Here is an 18,197-nt window from a genome sequence, read left to right on the forward strand (position 1 = left end):
TTTTTACCTCCTTGGTTAAGTTTATTCCTAGGTACCTTATTTTTTGTTTGCTATGGTAAATGGCAACTTAATTTCTCATTCTGAGAGTTCATTATTAGTGTATAAAAATGTCATCACTCTTCTGGATATTAATTTTGTCCAAGAAATTTAATAAATATTAAAAAATAAAATAAAAACTATATCCTGCTCCTCTGCAGAATTCTTTTTAATAAATCTAGTAGTTTTATGGTGGAAGCTTTAGTGTTTTTTATATGTAATATCATATCACCTGCAAATGATAACAGTTTTACTGCCTCATTTCCAATTTGAATGCCTTTTATTTCTTCTTGTTGTTGTTTGATTGCTGTAGCTAGGACTTCCAGTACTATGTTGAATAGGAGTAGCGAAAGTGGACATTCCTGTCTTGTTCCTTAAGATCTTAAGGGGAAAAGACTTTTAGCTTTCCCCCATTGAGTATGATGTTGGCTGTGAGTTTATCATATATGGTCTTTATTATGTTGGGATATGTTCCCTCTATTCCCACTTTGCTGAGAGTTTTTATCTAAATAGGTACTGGATTACAGCAAATGATTTTTCTGTGTCTATTGATATGATTATGTGTTTCTTTATCTTTCATTTTGTTTATGTGATGTATCACATTTATTGATTTGAGAATATTGTACCAAGAATTAATCCAACTTATCATGGTGTATGATGATTTTAACGTATTGCCAGATCTGATTTGCTAATATTTTGTTGAGTATTTTCACATCTGTGTACATCAGGGTTATCAGCTTATAATTTTCATTCTGTGTAGTGTTTTTATTTGGTTTGGGAATTGGGATAATCCTGGCCTCATAAAAAGAGCTTGGAAGTATTTCTTACTCTTGAATTTGGGGAGGTAGGTTGATGAGGACAGGTGTTAGTTATTTAAATGTTTTGAAAATTTCGCCTGTGAATCCATCTAATCCAGGACTTTTGTTTGCTGAGAGTATTTTGATTACTCTTCCAATTTCATTCTTTCTTTTGTGTGTGTGTGTGTGTGTGTGTGTGTGTGTGTGTGTGTGAATCCTCACCAGAGGATATTTTTCCATTGATTTTTAGAGAGAGTGGAAGGGAGGGAGAGAGAAACATCAATGTGAGAGAGACACATTAATTGGTTGCCTCCCACAGGGATCCAACCAGGGCTGGGTATCGACCCTGCAACCAAGGTACATGCCCTTGACCGGAATCAAACCCCTTCAGCTCTATCCACTGAGCCAAAGTGGCTAGGGCTGTTCCAATATCTTTAGTTGTTGTTGATATGTTCATGTTTTCTGATTCTTCCTGATTTAGTATTGGAAAATTATATATTTCTAGGAATTTGTCCATTTCACCCAGGTTGTCCAATGTGTTGGCGTATAGTTGTTCATAGTATTTTCTTACAATCCTTTGTATTTCTGTGATTTCAGTTGTTATTTTGCCTCTTTCAGTTCTGATTTTATTTATTTGGGTCTTCTCTCTTTGTTTTCTGATGTGTCTGGGTTAAGGTTCATTAATCTTGTTTATCTTTTCGGAGAACCAGCTCTTGATTTCATTGATTTTTTGGGGTCTCTATGTCATTTTCCCCCACTGTGGTATTTATTATTTTCATTCATTTACTTACTCTGGGTTTTTCTTGTTGTTCTTTTTCTAGTTCTTTTAGTTCTTGGGTTAGATGGTATCTTAGAGATTTTTCTTGCTTCTTGAGTTAGGCTTGTAAATGCTATGAACTTCCCTCTCAGGTCTTGTTTTGCTGTGTCCCACAGATTTGGGGTTGTTTTGTGTTCATTTTCATTTGCTTACAGGAAGTTTTTTTAAAAATTTTTTCCTTCATCTCATTGGTAACCCATTCATTGTTTAATAACCTACTATTTAGCCTCCACATGTTTCAATGTTTTTGAGGGTTTATTTTTATTATTGTTGATTTCTAGTTTCATGCCATTGTAATTCCAGAAGATGCTTGATATGATTTCAATCCACTTGAATTTGTTAAGAATTATTTTGTGTCATAACATGTGGTCTATCTTTGAGAATGTTTCATGTACACTTGAGAAAAAGGTTTATTTGCAGCTTTGGGATGAAAATATTAATTAAATCCATCTGATCTAGTATGTCCTTTAAGGTTACCTTTTTTTATTGTTTAAAGTATTACAAATAGTAGTACACATGTCTCCTCTTTTTTCCCATTGACCTTCCCCCAGCCTCCCCTACCCCCCGGCGCATACCCTCACCCCACCCCACCCCCAGTGTCTTGTGTCCATTGGTTATGCTTATATGCATGCATACAAGTCCTTCAGTTGATCTCTTACCTCTCCCCACCCCAACACTCCCTAACTTTCACACTGCAATTTGACAGTCTGTTCAATGCTTCTCTGCCTCTGTATCTATTTTTTTGCTCATCAGGTTATAATGTTCTTTATTATTCATAAATGAGTGAGATTATGTGGTGTTTTTCTTTCACCTCCTGGCTAATTTCACGTAGCATAATGTTCTCCAGTTCCATCCATGCTGTGGCAAATGGTAAAAATTTCTTCTTTTTTATAGCAGCATAGTATTCCATTGTGTAGATCAGTGGTTCTCAACCTTCCTAATGCTGCAACCCTTTAATACAGTTCCTCATGTTGTGGTGACCCCCAACCATAAAATTATTTTTGTTGCTACTTCATAACTGTAATTTTGCTACTGTTATGAATCATAATGTAAATATCTGATATGCAGGATGTATTTTCATTGTTACAAATTGAACATAATTAAAGCATAGTGATTAATCACAAAACAATATGTAATTATATATGTGTTTTCCGATGGTCTTAAGCGACCCCTTTGAAAGGGTCATTCGACCCCCAAAGGGGTCACGAGCCACAGGTTGAGAATCGCTGGTGTAGATGTATAATAGTTTTCTAATCCACCCATCTGTTGATGACCATTTAGGCTGTTTCCAAATCTTGGCTATTGTAAATTGTGCTGCTATGAACACAGGGTGCATATATCCTTTCTGATCGGTGTTTCTTTATTCTTGGGATATATTCCTAGAAGTGGTATTACTGGGTTAAAAAATTTTTTAATTTTTGAGGAAACTACATACTGTTTTCCACAATGGCTGCACCAGTCTGCATTCCCACCAGGAGTGAAGGAGGGTTCCTTTTTCTCTGCATCCTCTCCAGCACTTGTCATTTGTTGATTTGTTGATGATAGCCATTCTGACATGTGTGAGGTGGTACCTCATTGTTGTTTTGATTTTTATCTCTCAGCTGATTAGTGACTTTGAGCATGTTTTCATGTGTCTCTTGGCTTTCTGCGTGTCCTCTTTTGAAAAGTTTCTATTTGGGTCCTTTGCCCATTTTTTGATTGGATTGTTTATTTTCCATTTGTTGAGTTGTATGAGTTCCCTGTAAATGTTGGAGATTAAACCCTTATCAGAGATAACATTGGCAAATATGTTCTCGAATGCAGTGGGCTTTCTTGTTGTTTTGTTGATGGTTTCTTTTGCTTTGAAGAAGCTTTTTATTTTGATGTAGTCCCATTTGTTTATTTTCTCCTTCGTCTCTCTTGCCCTAGGATCTGTGTCTGTAAAGATATTGCTACAACATATGCCTGCAATTTTACTGCCTATGGAGTCTTGTAGGATTTTTATGGTTTCCCATCTTACATTCAAGTCCTTTATCCATTTTGAGTTTGTTTTTGTGTATGGTGTAAGTTGGTGATCTAGTTTCATTTTTTTGCATGTATCTGACCAAATTTCCCAGCACCATTTATTAAAGAAGCTGTTTTGACTCCATTGTATGCTCTTGCTTCCTTTGTCAAATATTAATTGAATATAATGGCTTGGGTCAATATCTGGGTCCTCTATTCTGTTCCATTGGTCTCGCTGTCTCTTTTATGGCCTTTGTTTTGAAGTCTATTTTGTGAGATATAAGTATTACCACCCCAGATTTTTGTTTGTTTGTTGCATATGCATGGAAAATTGTTACCATCCTTTCACTTTCATCCTATGTGAATCTTTTTTTTTTAATATATTTTCTTGATTTCTTACAGAGAGGAAGGGAGAGGGATAGAGAGTTAGAAACATTGATGAGAGAGAAACATCGATCATCTGCCTCTTGCACACCTCTTACTGGGAATGTGCCCGCAACCAATGTACATGCCCTTGACCAGAATCAAACCTGTGACTCTTGAGTCCGCAGGCTGATGCTCTATCCACTGAGCCAAACTGGTTAGGGCCCTATGTGAATCTTTTGTTCTAAGGTAGGTCTCTTGTAGGCAGCATACATATGGGTCATGTTTTCTTATTCATTCAGCTACCCTATGTCTTTTTATTAATCCTCACCTGGGGTTATATTTTTCCTTCATGGATTTTTAGAGATGGAGGAATGGAGAGAGGGAGAAAGAGAAACATTGATATGTGAGAGAAACCTCAATCAGTTGTTTCCAGTATGCACCTAGACCAGAGATCAAATCCACAGTCTAAGTATGTACCCTGACTGGGAATCTAACCTGCAAACCACCTGGTGTATGGCAGGATGCTCCAATCAACTAAGCCACCTGGCCAGGGCTACATTATGTCTTTTGATTAGAGCATGTATTCCATTTCCATTTGAGATTATTATTTATAGGTATTTATTGTCATTTTTATTCTTTATGCCTATGTTCCTCTCTCTATTTCTTCTTCTTACAGCAGTCCCTTTAACATTACTTGCAATGTTGGTTTGGTGGCAATAAACTCCTTTATCCTTTTTTGTCTGGGAAGACATTTACTTCCCCATCATTTTTAAATGATAGACTTGCTGGATAGAGCAGTGTTGATTTCAGATCCTTGCTTTTTCATTGCTTTGAATACTTCATGCCATTCCTTTTGGGCCTAAAGTGTTTCTTTTGAGAAATCAGCTGACAGCCTTATGGGAACTCCCATTGGAGGTAACTATCTCTCTCTTACTGCATTTAAGATTCTCTGTCTTTAACCTTGGCCATTTTTATTGTAATAAGCTTGCATCATTTGTTGCCTGGGATGATGCAGTCTGAACCTCCAAGGCTGAATGGAATCACCATTGATTCCCATTGACAGATGCTACACAGGTTCCCCTTCTTTTCTCTGTTGCTCTGGATTGGGGCTACCTACACGGTCCTGAGACCCCACACTCCCAAGAGGCAAGGGTTTTGCTGCTGCAATATCCCTCCAGCTTCCCAGCCATGCACATACACAAGAGGGATCACCCTCTCCCCATCTCCTTCTGTCATTCCTCTGTGTTCCCTGCTTTCATTATTTCAGATCAGCCGCACTTCAACTGTTTTTTTCAAGCTGATTGCTCTGCAGTTTAGCTGCAAGACCAGTCCGGAGTTGGGAGCAAGTGAACAGAGCTTCAACTTACTCTGCAGCCATTTTGGAATCCTCCCCAAATTTTTAGCTTGATGTAGTCCCATTTGTTTATATTTTCTTTTGTTTCCCTTGCCACAAGAGATATATTAGAAAAAATATTGCTAAGAGAAATATCAGAGAGGTTACTGCCTATGTTTTCCTCTATGAGTTTTATGGTTTTAAGTCTATAATACATTTTGAGTTTACTCTTACATATGGTGTAAGAAGGTGGTCTAGTTTCATATTTTTGCAACTATCTGTTCAATTTTCCAAACACCATTTATTGAAGAGACTATCTTTAACCCATTGTATATTCTTGCCATCTTTGCCATTGGTTAATTGATCATATGGGCATGGATTTATTACTGGGTTCTCTATTTTGTTCCATTAATCTCTGTATCTGTTTTTATGTTAGTACCTTGCTGTTTTTATTACTATTGCCTTGTGGTATAGTTTATTAGGTAGTGTGATGCCTGTAAATTTATTCTTCTTTCTCATGATTGTTTGGGCTATACGTGGTCTTTTCTGGTTCCATATAATTTACTTTTGTTTATTTGTACTAGCTCTGTGAAAAACACCATTGGTAATTTAACATGGATTGCCTTGAATCCATAGATTGCTTTGGGGAGTGTGGGCATTTTTAATTAATTAATTAATTAATTAATTAATTAATTTTATTTAATCCTCGCCTGAGGATATGATTTACTCATTTGAGAGAGAAACATTGATGTATGAAAGAATCATCCATCAGTTGTCTCCCATATGTGACCCCATCAGGAATCAAACTCTCAAAGGTTGCCTTGGAAATTCAGCAACCATTTAGAAAATGGAAACCCACTATAACCAACTGTGCCATACCAGCCAGAGTGGGGAGTATGGACATTTTAACAGTTAATTCTTTCTATACATGAGCACAGTATATGTTACCATTTATTTGTAGCTTCTTCAGTTTCTTCCTTCAATGTCTTACACTTTTTCGAGTATAGGGCTGTTACCACTGTGTTTATATTCAGAATGTGTTTTACAAATATACATAGTATTTGATTTCATGCCATTTATCTTTTATAACTTTGGAAGGGTTATTTATTAAATAGCGAATGTTATCCTTTGAAAGGAAGTGAACGGCTATCCGGAACCATTACGAGGACATCAGTTACCTCAGGAGGACCAGGGATGGGGACATGATTGTCCTGGAGCAAAAGGAGGGTCCAAGCCTGTTGGCATGTTCTCCATCTTCATCTGAGTGGTTGTTAGCAGGATGTCAACATTGCACAAGCACAGGGGCATGCAGCACCCTGCAGTCGCGCTAATGGTGCCCCCTGGAATCAGGCAGGTACAGTCAACATGGCCACCCTGGCAGCACAGGCGGGTCGGCAGGACCCGGCAAATGCACGGGGAGAGTCTGTGCACCTCAGTCGGATGAATAGCAGCCTGTATCCTTAACCACCTGTAACCTTAACCACCTGTAACCTTAACCACCCCTCCGCATTACCAGGCAAGGTGGCATATCAGCCAGTTCCAGGAATTAGGACGTGGACATCTTTGGGCACCACTGCTCTGCCCACCACTCTCAGCTCCCTATCCAGCGCTCACCTCCCACTACATCCCCTGTGTGTGCCAATCCTCCCAGAGAGTCCGGAAAGAGCAGTTGGCTGGTTCTGGTGGTGGTGCTGCTGATGGTGGTGAGGGGTGAGGGTGGGGAAGCGGGGGTCTGCCCAGGAACTAGGCCAGTAGCAGAAGGAGGCAGGCTGGGAACTAGGGCTCTCCAGGCCAGCCACCACTGCCTCCCAGCCTGGAGAGCAGGTCGGTTTTCTTGGGGCCCCGATGCGTTTCCATAATCTATGCCCCAGTATCTGCCGCTTCCCCCCGCTCCCCCAACCCCACCCCCTCCAGAACTGGAAGGGGCCTGCGATGTGCAAGTTTACAGCAGCATTATTGTGCTGCAGTTGGTCTGAAAATGAAAGAGGGAGGTTGTGTGCTCAGAGGAGGGAAGGGAAGCTGGCAAAGCTAGCCACCGCGGGTCGTGTTCCTGCCTCCCACGACCCCGTAGTGCACTTCTCCCCTTCCTCTCCCTGGCGACGAGGGCCCCAGGGCTCCCAGGCGGTGCTGGTGCTGGACTAGCCGCCATCACAACCCGCTCCCATGTATGTCTATGTGGGCAGAAAGCCCAGCTGGAAAATCTCTTCCAAACTTTGTCACTCAGACAGCATGTCACCCCGCCGAGAAATAACCACTGGGTCAGGATCACAGCCATAGCCTAAGCAACCAAGCCCACCTTCTCCAGAGAGGGGTTTGAAGTGGAAGGATGAAGTCCCACGAACGTTCTTTTCTGGCTCTGCAGGCTGTGGGTGTCCCATCCCATGTGTGATGGTCTGTCCACCTGAGCTCATGCCACAGGGCCCGGAACGTAGACAGGGTGAGAATATGGAGGAAGGAGGGTGGAACCGAGTCTGCCCTATTTCCCGGGCGCCATCACTCTTTACTGCCCATCTTCACTGCGCCCATCCTGCCCATGCCCCGGTTGGCTACTGTAGGGGCAGTCTCTACGTGAGCTCCCTGACCCTAGGATGCACCCTGTCCGGGCCTGACCTCTGCATTCTCACTCCATCCACGCACCTTTGTCAGATGCCATAGGATCGCAGAGTAAGATCCAGAGCCACCTCCAGCAACTCCCACAGTTTGGGTGTCTGGACGCCCTGCCTTGGGGTTGGTGACTTCCGCATCATTCCCAGCCCCGCAAACCCCCTCCCCTCACCCCCCACCCAATGTGTCAGGAATTTAACAATGCCCCTTGAGAAAAGTAGATCCCACCCTTGCTTTGGCTCACTCAGTCCCACAGTCTCTACTACTACCTTTACTGCCTGAACCACATCAAGGGACATTATCCCCGGTTAATTTTATTCCGAACCAGATCCCCTTCTCCAACCTCGAATGTTCTATCCACCATTGCCCCGCCGTGTGTGTGTGTGTGTGTGTGTGTGTGTGTGTGTGTGTGTGTGTGTGGTGTGTGGTGTGTATTAACACCGGTCTCTGGGGGAATGGAGTCTGGCAGAACCAACCCTCAACTCACTCAAACACACACAAGTCTGTGTCCCTCTGAGTCCCAGGCCCGCACAGCCCTGCCAGGTCCTGGCTCAGGGAAGCAACCGGACCCCAGCCCTCAGTGAAGGGGAAAGGGGGCACAGAGTGAGACTCAACCTTGTGTGACCTGCCGAGGCAGTGGGGGAGACTGCGCGGGGGCGCAGAACTGCCACTTCCAGGAGGACCTGTGTCTCGGGCTGGTTAAATATAGTATTTGAAGGGGACCACGTACCACACGGAGACTTATCAACCACCCTCGCCATAGAAACCGGCGGGAGGAGGGGCATTAGTGGGCTAGGGCAGGCAGGGTGTGAACCCTCTGCTAGGCAGTTTCCTCAGGTTGGCCCGCAGCCCCCACAACAGACTCATTCCCTGTCCTTCAGGCTGGAGTCTAACCCTTGCTCTTCCTCTGTATTCCCGTACCTTCCCCTGTGATCCGCAACTCCCTGGGCTGTGGCTTCTGCCTCCACCTCTCTACTGAAACCCAGGAGGGAGAACTGAGCGGAGCGTCAAAGGTGAGAGCTAAAGAGGGGAGGAGGCCGACCCCCGGGTGGCTGGCTGAGTTGTCCATGTGCGTGAGGTGGCGCCAGCGGGAGGGAAGGACTCCACAGGGAGGACTGGTCCTGGGAAGGGGGAAGATGAGCTCGAGTGTGCTCTTTACACCCGCTGGAGTAGAGGTGCAGGGAAGGCCACCGAAGGAAAGCCATGGGGAGACCAAGCGTGTTCGGACAGCAAAGCACGGGAGATGGGAGGAGGCCCACTGACTGTGGGAAAGAGGGACTGAGCTCTGGAGGGGGGTCCTGAGTTCCTGCTGAAGGGGAGGGGAAATGGGCAATGAATGGCATGAGACCCCAAACGCAGAGGAGTTTCGAACACCAAGAGGGCCTGCAAGGGAAAGGGGAGAGAAGCTAATGTGGCCAGGCAGATCCAGGCAGAGCCCAGACCCGGGGGCGACCTGGTCTTCTGGCTGCAAGGCTCCTATCAGAGGCTGGCTCAGACTCCCCGCAGGCAGAAGGCCCACCACAGAATGCCGGAGGTATTGTTCTGGAAAAAGCGCTGAGATGGAGCAGCTCCAATCCCTCCCTGCCCTGATCCCCTCTTCCACCTGTCCCCCCGCCCCCCGCCCCCAAGAGAGACCACAGAGGTTTGTTTATTTAAACAAACAGGCTTTTATTGAGGGGGGGAGAGAGAGAGAGAGAGAGAGAGAGAGAGAGAGAGAGAGAGAGAGAGAGAGAGAGAAACATGGACATGAGAGAGATACATCAATCGGCTGCGAGCCCACAACCTGGACACGGGCCCTGACCCGGAATCGAACTTGTGACCTGTTGGTGCACGGGACAATGCCCAACCAGCCAACTGAGCCAGATCGGCCAGGGTGAGAGCACAGAATTTGAGAGGGACCTTAATTTGAAACTGCTGAGAAATGGGGTGGGGAGGAGGCATAAGGAGGGGGAGAGGAAGCCTTGGCTGATGTGGAACAGGAGGGAACCAGCTTGGCCGCAGCTCCCGGGCTGCTCCTCTTGCACCAAGATGCTGGGCTCCACCTGTCCAACAGAGCAGAGTCGGGGAGGAGCCTCAAGCCAGGGCCAGCCCACAGCCCTCCTCAACAGCCACGGCTGTGGGAAGGGGTATGGTGTGCGTAACACTCACATCAAAGGTCCCGGAACTTGTCAGCCAGGGACTGCATGGCCGCTGCAACAGAGAGAGGCATAAGCAGGCACTCCAGATGGAGGGATAGAGAAGCCCGACCCCCTGTCCCTGTGGGGAACCTCCTAGCCCTGCAACCTGAAACCCCCTCCAGTCCCTACCCAAGGAGCCCTGGGCCTGACTCAGTCACTCACCACTTGAATTAAGCGTGGAAATGTTTTCCAAACAGGACAAAGTGTGCCAGCACGCAAGCTTTGGGGCATATCAGAACCATTCAGAATTTGTCAAACAAACAAGACCCACAGAAGCCATAGCAAGGAGCAGTTGAAGGGAGAATCAACGAGGCATCGCTAGACGTCCGTCCTGAGAGAAGATCTCTAGGACTGGTTCTCCTTGGCAAAGTGCGCTTGTAGCTCCGACCACACTTTCTTTCCTCTCTGTCCACACACCTAGCTGTACATGCACAGTAGGCTCCAGGGCCAGGCGTGCTGAGTTCTCCTCCCCACAGGAATGTTGGGCCCTGTGAGGCCGCCTGTACCTGCAGCCTGCCCCAGCCCCATGCTAAGGCACTGAAGTCTGGCCCTGGCCCTGGCCCTGGCCCTGCCCCTGCCCCTGCCCCTGCCCCAGCCAGAGGTTCCTCCTACCTAGTTGCTGTCTAAGGTGGAATATTTGTCTCTGCAGCTCCGGGCACTAGGCCAGCAGACACCAGAGAAAGAGAAATGATTAGTGTACTCAGGCCTCCTCTCCCCTCGACGACACCCCCGCCCCCACCACCTGGGCTAGCCCCGCCCCTCCTCAGTGGGAAAAGGAGGTGCATGCCCTCCTTGAGGTGTGGGATGGCGGCAGCGGCGGCGGGGTGTGGGGAGAGGGGACAGACACGGGTCGGTTTAATCTGGACACACATCCCACAGTCTAGCTCAGAAATGCACTTCTAGGAGCCAGAGGGAGCATTACCCGAGGACAACCCTCTGCTCCAGGTGGTTGCTGCTGCCTTTCCGGTGCTGGGGGATGTCCAAGTGGTGCCTGGTCACCTGAGAGGGAAAGGACACAAAATCCAGCCCCCAAAGCTCCCAGGGAGGTGGAAAGGGCTTAGCAGGGTCTCACGTGAGGCAGCACCCCCCTCTGCTGGCAGCAAGTTGCCCCTGCTCTGCCCAGCAGCTCCACCCTTCTCTCTGGGCCTGCCTCGCCTGTTCCCCAGGGGCAGCCCACCCAGGGCTGTGGTCCCCAACACTGTGTGTGGCCCTGGGTTAGATGCTTGCAGAGCTGCAGGCAAAACCAGCCCCTGGGACGAGCCCAGTGGCCCAACCCGACCTATCGGAAAAGGCCCTGTTCCGCTGAAACTCTGTGTCTGGAGTGGCAGTTTGGGGCACAGCCACGAGAATCACCCCTGTGCACAAACCCCATGCAGAGGATGAAGTGCCTTGCGCCCTGCCCTGTCCAGACACCCTATTTCCTGTGGGAGAAGCTGTCTGGGCAGGCAGGGAGGCAGGGAGGCAGGGAGGCAGGGAGCAGGGCTGAGCCCCTGGTGGAGCCAGAGCAGGAGGGCTCCCCTCCTCAGCCTCTCTCCCCACTGCTCCCAGCAGACCCATGGGACTCACTGGAGGCTCTGGGCCCTCTGGGCAGGACTTCTCCCTGGCTCAGGGCCCAGGGCTGTGCTTGTCCTGGAACCCCGGCGGCTCTGCTGTAGCCGTCACCGCTGTTGCCTTCTCGGCAGGATGGCCCTGGACTGTGTGTCTGAGGACGAAATAAAAATTTCTCACTTATTTGGACTCGGGATGTGTGGTGTGTGTGTGTGTGTGTGTGTGTGTGTGTGTGTGTGTGTGTGTGTAGGGGCTGGGGTGAGGCAGGGAATAGGGAAGGCAGTTCTGAGGCGGACCCCATCAGCACTTTCGCCCTCAGTCAGCCCCGGTCAGGAGGCCAGGCTGAGCTAGACACAACAGTGCGGTGCTGAGACAGCCCACGGCCCCCTGCAAGGACGGCTCGGGAACAGCTAGCAAGTAGGAGGCAGGGAGCCGATGGTTCTTAACATTGAAGCTTTGGGGCCCAAAGTCTTAAGGGGTCCCCTGATCCAAACCAGCTGCCCCAGCCCTCCCTACCACCCTAGCGGGGAAACTTGCCAGGTGTGGAGAATGGTGCCTGGCACACATGGAGGGCTAGCTTAGGGTTTGCCCTGGCTAAAACCACCCAGATCTGGCATCCTAATGACCCAGGGTGCCCAATGACAAGCCCTGAGGAGGGACAGAGGGAACGTGCCTAGAGAAGTGCAGGGCAGGTTGGGGAGCGGGAAGGACCATGGCCTCATACTCACTTGGACTTTTGGGCCTGGGTCGCTCTCCGGTTCCTTTTCTTCTACCACCACCGGCAGGGACCCCTTCTTCCTCCTGGCCCCAGACTTCTGCCCAGCGCCGGTGTGCTTGGGCTGTGTGGGTCCCAAGGGGTCCAAGGAATACCCCTTGCCCCTCCCAAGCACCGGACCACCAGCGACTGGGGGGAAGGTGGCTGGCTCCAGGGCAGCTGCTGAGACTCCCTGCCCCCAGGAAGGGAAGGTACCCTGGGGGTCAACTTTGGAGGCCCCTCCTAGGAACTTCTTCTCCTGGGCCACTTTCCTTCCAGGAGCGGCCTTGGGCGGGCTGCCTGGAGCAGCGGCTCCCGGCAGGTAGCTGGGCCTGCTCCCCACCTTCCCGCAGACCACACTTTGGGGTCTCCTACGGGACGCGTCCAGCTCTCCAACAGCCCGCCTCGCCCCAACTGAAGCCAGTCGTGGGGGAGCGGAGGGCAGGAAAGAGCCTGGCACGCAAAGGAACTCGTCCCTGGCATGGGCACCCGAGTGTCTGGGTGCGTCTTGCAGGCTCCTGGGTTTGGCCTGGGCCCCTCCTTTGCCACAGAGGCTCAAACCCAGCAGGTACAGCTCGCTGAAGTCATCTGATGACTCGGAGTGGGAAGGCCAGCCCACCAGGCCTTCTTCGGAGGACCACTGGGGACCCACGGTGACCCTTGACCTATTCTTAGCTCCTCTTTTGCAGTTTCCCCAGGCCGGGCCTCCCCCAGGCCCCATGACGGGCAGCCGGGCTGTGGAAGGCCGCCGAGATCCCACCAGACCATAGGCCTGCGAGCTTCTACCCTCGGGACCTGCCCGCACGTCCACCCAAAGGGCGGACGCCTCAGAGTCGCAGCAGCTCTCTGGGGAGGGGTTCCTGCGGACAGCCAGGTGATCCCGGTCGGTCAGCCGCGGCAGGGTGGCCATGGAGGCCTCCTCGGCAAGGTAGTCCAGAGTGCCCCCGTCGAAGTCGGCCGGGGAGCCAGGTCGGCCTTCGCAACCCCAAAGCACCCCTTCCATCACTTCCCGCTCGTCCTGGAAGCCTTCGAGGTCTGAGAACGCGCCCTCGTCCTGGCTGCTCGGCAGGGGCGTCCCCACAGTATGGCCTAGTCCACCGGCCTGCTCCCCGCCCTCTGGGTGGGACCCCACTCCCCAAACAGACCTCTCGTCCTTGTTGGGGGAGCTCATGTCGCCAAGTCCCGGCAGCCCAGGTACAGGGTAAACGGTCGCCCTGAGCACAGGCAGCGGCAGAGCGCGAGGCCTTGACCTTCTGAGAGAGCGTTTGTCACCACAGGCAGCTCACGCGGTGGCCTCCAAGCGTGCGCGACTTCCAAGAGCCATCACCGCCCGGGCCTTCTCATTGGTGCGTGTCCCACCGCCCGCCAATCAGTGCGCCCCTTCTAGGCCCGCCCCCCAGGCCCTGGCCAATAGGGTGGAGGGCCTCTGGTTGGTCCAGTCGTGCGTGTGACGTCACAGCGGCAGTTGGAAGCCAATCTGGTGGAGGAGTGTGGTCATAGGGGGGCTCCTCCCATCACTTCCTGCCCCGCCTCCCCCGGCCAGGCACCTACTGTCCAACTGGAGTCAAAGCACCTAGCCTCCGTTTCCCATGTACGAAGCGCGGAGATGGTGCACCTGTCTGGGGGGTGGGTCGAGGGGGGGTGAGGGTGCAAGCTCAGGACGGAGGTGAAGCACCAGCCACTCTTCTGCAACAACACTTACGACCCAACAGGGAAACGCACACCCGAGCGCGTGGGCAGCGGTGGGTCCACATACATTTTCCATAAAGGCCCAGGGAGCAAAACTTGTGGCATTTACGGGCGGCAGGGTCTCTGTCGAGGCTCCGTTTCCCTTAGGATGGGTGGTCAAATCGGCCCCGGGCTGTGTGTTGCTGGGCCGGTTTGGTGGAAGGGCTGGGGTTTGCCCCCTCCCTCAGCCCCGCCCCGACTCTGAGTCAGTTCAAAGAAGAGGGAATCCCCATGGCCAGTGCACACCCCAAAAGATGCTCACCATCACTGATCCTGGGGACACGGACGCAAACCATAAACCCATTTTCACAGCAGGTCTGCAATAATCACAGAGCTTAACGCTCCCACGGGTGGGAGAGGTTATGAGCAAGCCCGTGCTTGGCCCACTGCGAAGTGCCCGAGGTGGGGGGCCTGGGGGGGCGGCGGGGGGGAAGCGGCGGCCTGTGCGCAGCTACAGAAGAACCGTTTGGGGAGGCAATTGCGCAGAATCCGGGAAAGGCAACTTACACAACGCTTGCTACGTGCCTGGCGCTCTTCTAAGCGCTGTAGATAAATAGTAACACATCCTCCCGACCATGCTAGGATTGAAGTACTCGCCCGTCACCACCCTCTTACAGGCGAGGAAGCAGGCACTGAGAGGTTCGGCCACTGGCTCAAGGTCATTGGGCTTGTAGCGATCAGCGGCAGGATCGCAACCAAGACAGTCCCGCTCCAGAGCCCTTGCTTTGGAGCAGAAAACCTTAAAAATGAAAAAGCGCCCATTCCCTCCATGACCAGGCATGGACCTCTGCCGAGTGCACCTTCGGGACACACGCCGGTACGTGTAGTGCATCAGGACACATGCTCAAGGGTGGTGGGAAACACTGGCAACACTCTAAATTCCCACCAGGAAGGAGGTGGATGAATGCAGTGTAGTGTATGCACCCTACATCTTTTGACTGGGTAGATGAAAACGCCCCAGTCAAAAGAATGCACAGATTCCAAAGGCACACAGCAAGCTGCAGAGCAATGGCGTTGGATACACATTTGTAACTTTTTTTTAAACTAGTCAATCCGAGATAAGGTCTGAGAGTACATATAGGTGTGCCTACAGACATGTTATAAAGGCCTGGGAGGACGCACAGCCAATGCTTACCAGTGGGCAGCCCGCCAGGGCGCCAGTTGTCTCTCAAATTTTCCTGAACCGCCTGCTTCCCAGCTTCCCAGCTTCCCTGAGCTGAGCAGCCCTGGCCCTCCCTTGGTTTCTATAAGGCCCTCCAGTGTTAGAATTTCCACTTGCTTGCCACCCAACCCCTACTCCAACAGCCCTCCTCCCTTCCTTCCACACCTTCTTCCTCTCTTTCCCATTCATACTCCCCTGTCTTTTTAAAAACATTATGTATATTATATACATATATATTATATACATATACATAATTATATATATAGTATTTACATATATATATATAATTATATATATGTATATATACATATTTCAGAGAGAGGAAGGGACAGGGAGAATGTAGGGCGCGGCTATAGGGTTAAGCCTCGGACTGACCTGTTGGCAAAGCCACAAACCAGTCCCAGCTTAGAGGGCACAGTCCCCTTAGCATAATTAGGCCTGACCTTATGTCTACCTAGATCTTATCTGGGAAGCTAATGGGCTGAGGGAGATGTAGCAAGTGCTGCCAAACCAAGTGAAACAAGTGAAACTCACAAGAACATTGTCACTATGGTGACCACTACCTTGTTTACCTCTGGCTATAAAACAAAGGCTCAGCTCGCCTCTGGATCTCTCTCTGTGGCCTCAGCCAGGCACAGGAAGATCCACCCCTAGACCCAGCTTATTCTCTTTGTCTGTCATTTCTTCATCCTTCACCACCCTCACTCAGGCTTTCGAACCCTTGGCTGAACTGGCTCGGCACAGCAGAGATGGAAACATCAATGATGAGAGAGAATCATTGATTGGCTGCCTCCTGCACGCCTCCTACTGGGGATCGAGCCTGAAACCTGGGCATGTGCCCTAACCAGGAATCCAACCGTGAATTCCTGGTTCATAAGTTGATGCTCAACCACTGAGCCATGCCTGGTCGGGCCATACTCCTCTGTCTTTCCAGTCGCCTCTCCCTCCTGCAGCCTACTCTGGCTGATCTCCTAGAGAGGCCTGAGCTGTCTGAACACCTCTTGCCAGAGGGCACTCAAAGAAAGACCCAATTTTTCTGGCTCTGATAGAGAAGGTTATGCAGCAGGGAGATTGGGTACACTCTAAATCTCTGATCCTCCTCCTCAAGTGTGCCCTGCCTCCCCTCCCCCCAACCTCTGCCTGTGTGTAGCTGATGCCCTCTCCCACTCCTCCCAGTCACTTTTAAAGACATGGTGGGCTATTTCCGACCTGCTAAGATGGATGAGGAAGGATATAGCAAAATCTCCTGTACCCACCACGGTCCTAGGAAACATTACCCATCCATCCAGTGGAAGCCTCAGCATCCCTCTGGCCATTTCCATTTCTTCCCTCCCATCCTCCTTCCCTCTCTACCCCACAGGGAGAATCCTAGAACTTCTCCACACCTCCCCCACTCTCCTCATCCCTGGGGCTCTGCTGGCTCCAGTTTCCCTGCTTTTTGTAGGTCCTCACCAATCTCTGCTAACGCCCTTCCCGCAATGTCCCCATTTTTGGTTTTGACCTACTATCTTGGCCTGGGGTGGGGCCAGTATCAGGGGATTCACTTAGCCTTCCCCACCACGATAGCTCTTACCCCACAGACCAATGACCCTGTGGGATTCATTGCTCCAACTGCCAAGTGTACCACTGGCACATAACTTGGGGGCTGGAGAAATGACCACTGTGTTCATCTGTTGATCGAAACACCAGGTCGGCTCACTGTGAACCAGACTCTATTCCCAACTTCTTTTATTACCATGCCTCACAAGCCCCTCTCAAACAGCTACCTCCCCCCCCCCCCCGTCCCCCCGCCGCCCATCGTGACACTATGGGCTTCCAGGATCAATGTCAGCTTAGACTCTGTGTCCAGTAGTCCTAGATATGTCTGGGTATTCGTCCAGTCCCAGTGTACAGTCACCCAAGCAGCTGGGAAAGCTTCTATGAACATATGCAAACAGGTTTGCTGTCCATATTACTTTTCATTTCTCTTGGGCAATTATCTAGGACTCGGCTTGTTGGATGGAGCAATTGGTAAGTATATTTTTAACTTTATAAGTGACGTACAAAATGTTTTTCAGTTTGTCTATATCATTTTGCATTCTCCCCAAGAATGCACGATAGTTCTGGTGCTTCCTCATTCTTTCTAGCAGTAGCATTCTCTGTATTTTATTTTAAATTTTAGCTATGCTTATAGGCATGTGGTGGCATTTCACGGTGTTTTTAATTGCTGTTTCCTTAATGATGAATGAGGTTGAATATCTTCTCAATAGCTTCCTGACATAGTGTCTGTTCATTTTTTTTGTTCCTTTTTTTTTGGCCAGTGTTTATTGGGTTGTTTTATTTTGTATTGTTGACTATTGAATGTTCTTTTTAAAAAATAAATGTTTTTTATTGATTTTTAGAGATATTGGATGGGGGAGGTATAGAAATATCTATGAGAGAGGAACATCATCAGAGAGTAAAATCCGTGATCAGCTGCTTATTGCATGCCCCCTACTGGGGATGGAGCCTGCATCCCATGCATGTGCCCTGAATGGAAATGGAGCTGTTGTCCTCTTTATTCTTGGGTGGACCCTAAACTTCTAAGCCACACTGCCAGGACTGAAGGTTCTTTATCTCTTTCAGATACAAGTCTCTATAATAAGTGTTTTACAAATATTGTCTTTCAACCTGTGTCTTATATTTTCATTTTATTTTTTAAAATAAAAAACATATTTTTTTTATAATTTTATTTTGGGTCTCTAGAATCAATACCAGCTTAGACCCTGCGTCCAATAGTTTTAGAAATCCCTGCATCTTCATCTTTTTCCTGTATACAGTAATTTGACAATTTGCAGTCATTATCTTTAGGCAAGTACAGTGCATCATAACAGTATATATGCTCTGTAATTTCTTTCTGAAATTCTTTTTCCT

General features: G+C 49.2%; 1 protein-coding gene across 1 annotated transcript in view; it reads right to left on the bottom strand.

The window, feature by feature from the left end:
- LOC308511706 (uncharacterized protein CXorf49 homolog) overlaps window positions 1-13,586 on the bottom strand; it is a gene marked incomplete at both ends in the record, with an annotated part of 43,524 nt that extends 29,938 nt beyond the window's left edge. Inside the window, 2 exons of the mRNA XM_081081646.1 lie at window positions 11,036-11,112; window positions 12,390-13,586. Coding sequence (XP_080937772.1) covers window positions 11,036-11,112; window positions 12,390-13,586 — 1,274 coding nt within the window. The remainder of the gene's footprint in view (window positions 1-11,035; window positions 11,113-12,389) is intronic.
- Window positions 13,587-18,197: the final 4,611 nt, after the last annotated feature.

This window comes from Myotis nattereri (genome assembly GCF_964212035.1).
Source record: "Myotis nattereri genome assembly, chromosome: X".
Taxonomy (NCBI): Eukaryota; Metazoa; Chordata; class Mammalia; order Chiroptera; family Vespertilionidae; genus Myotis; species Myotis nattereri.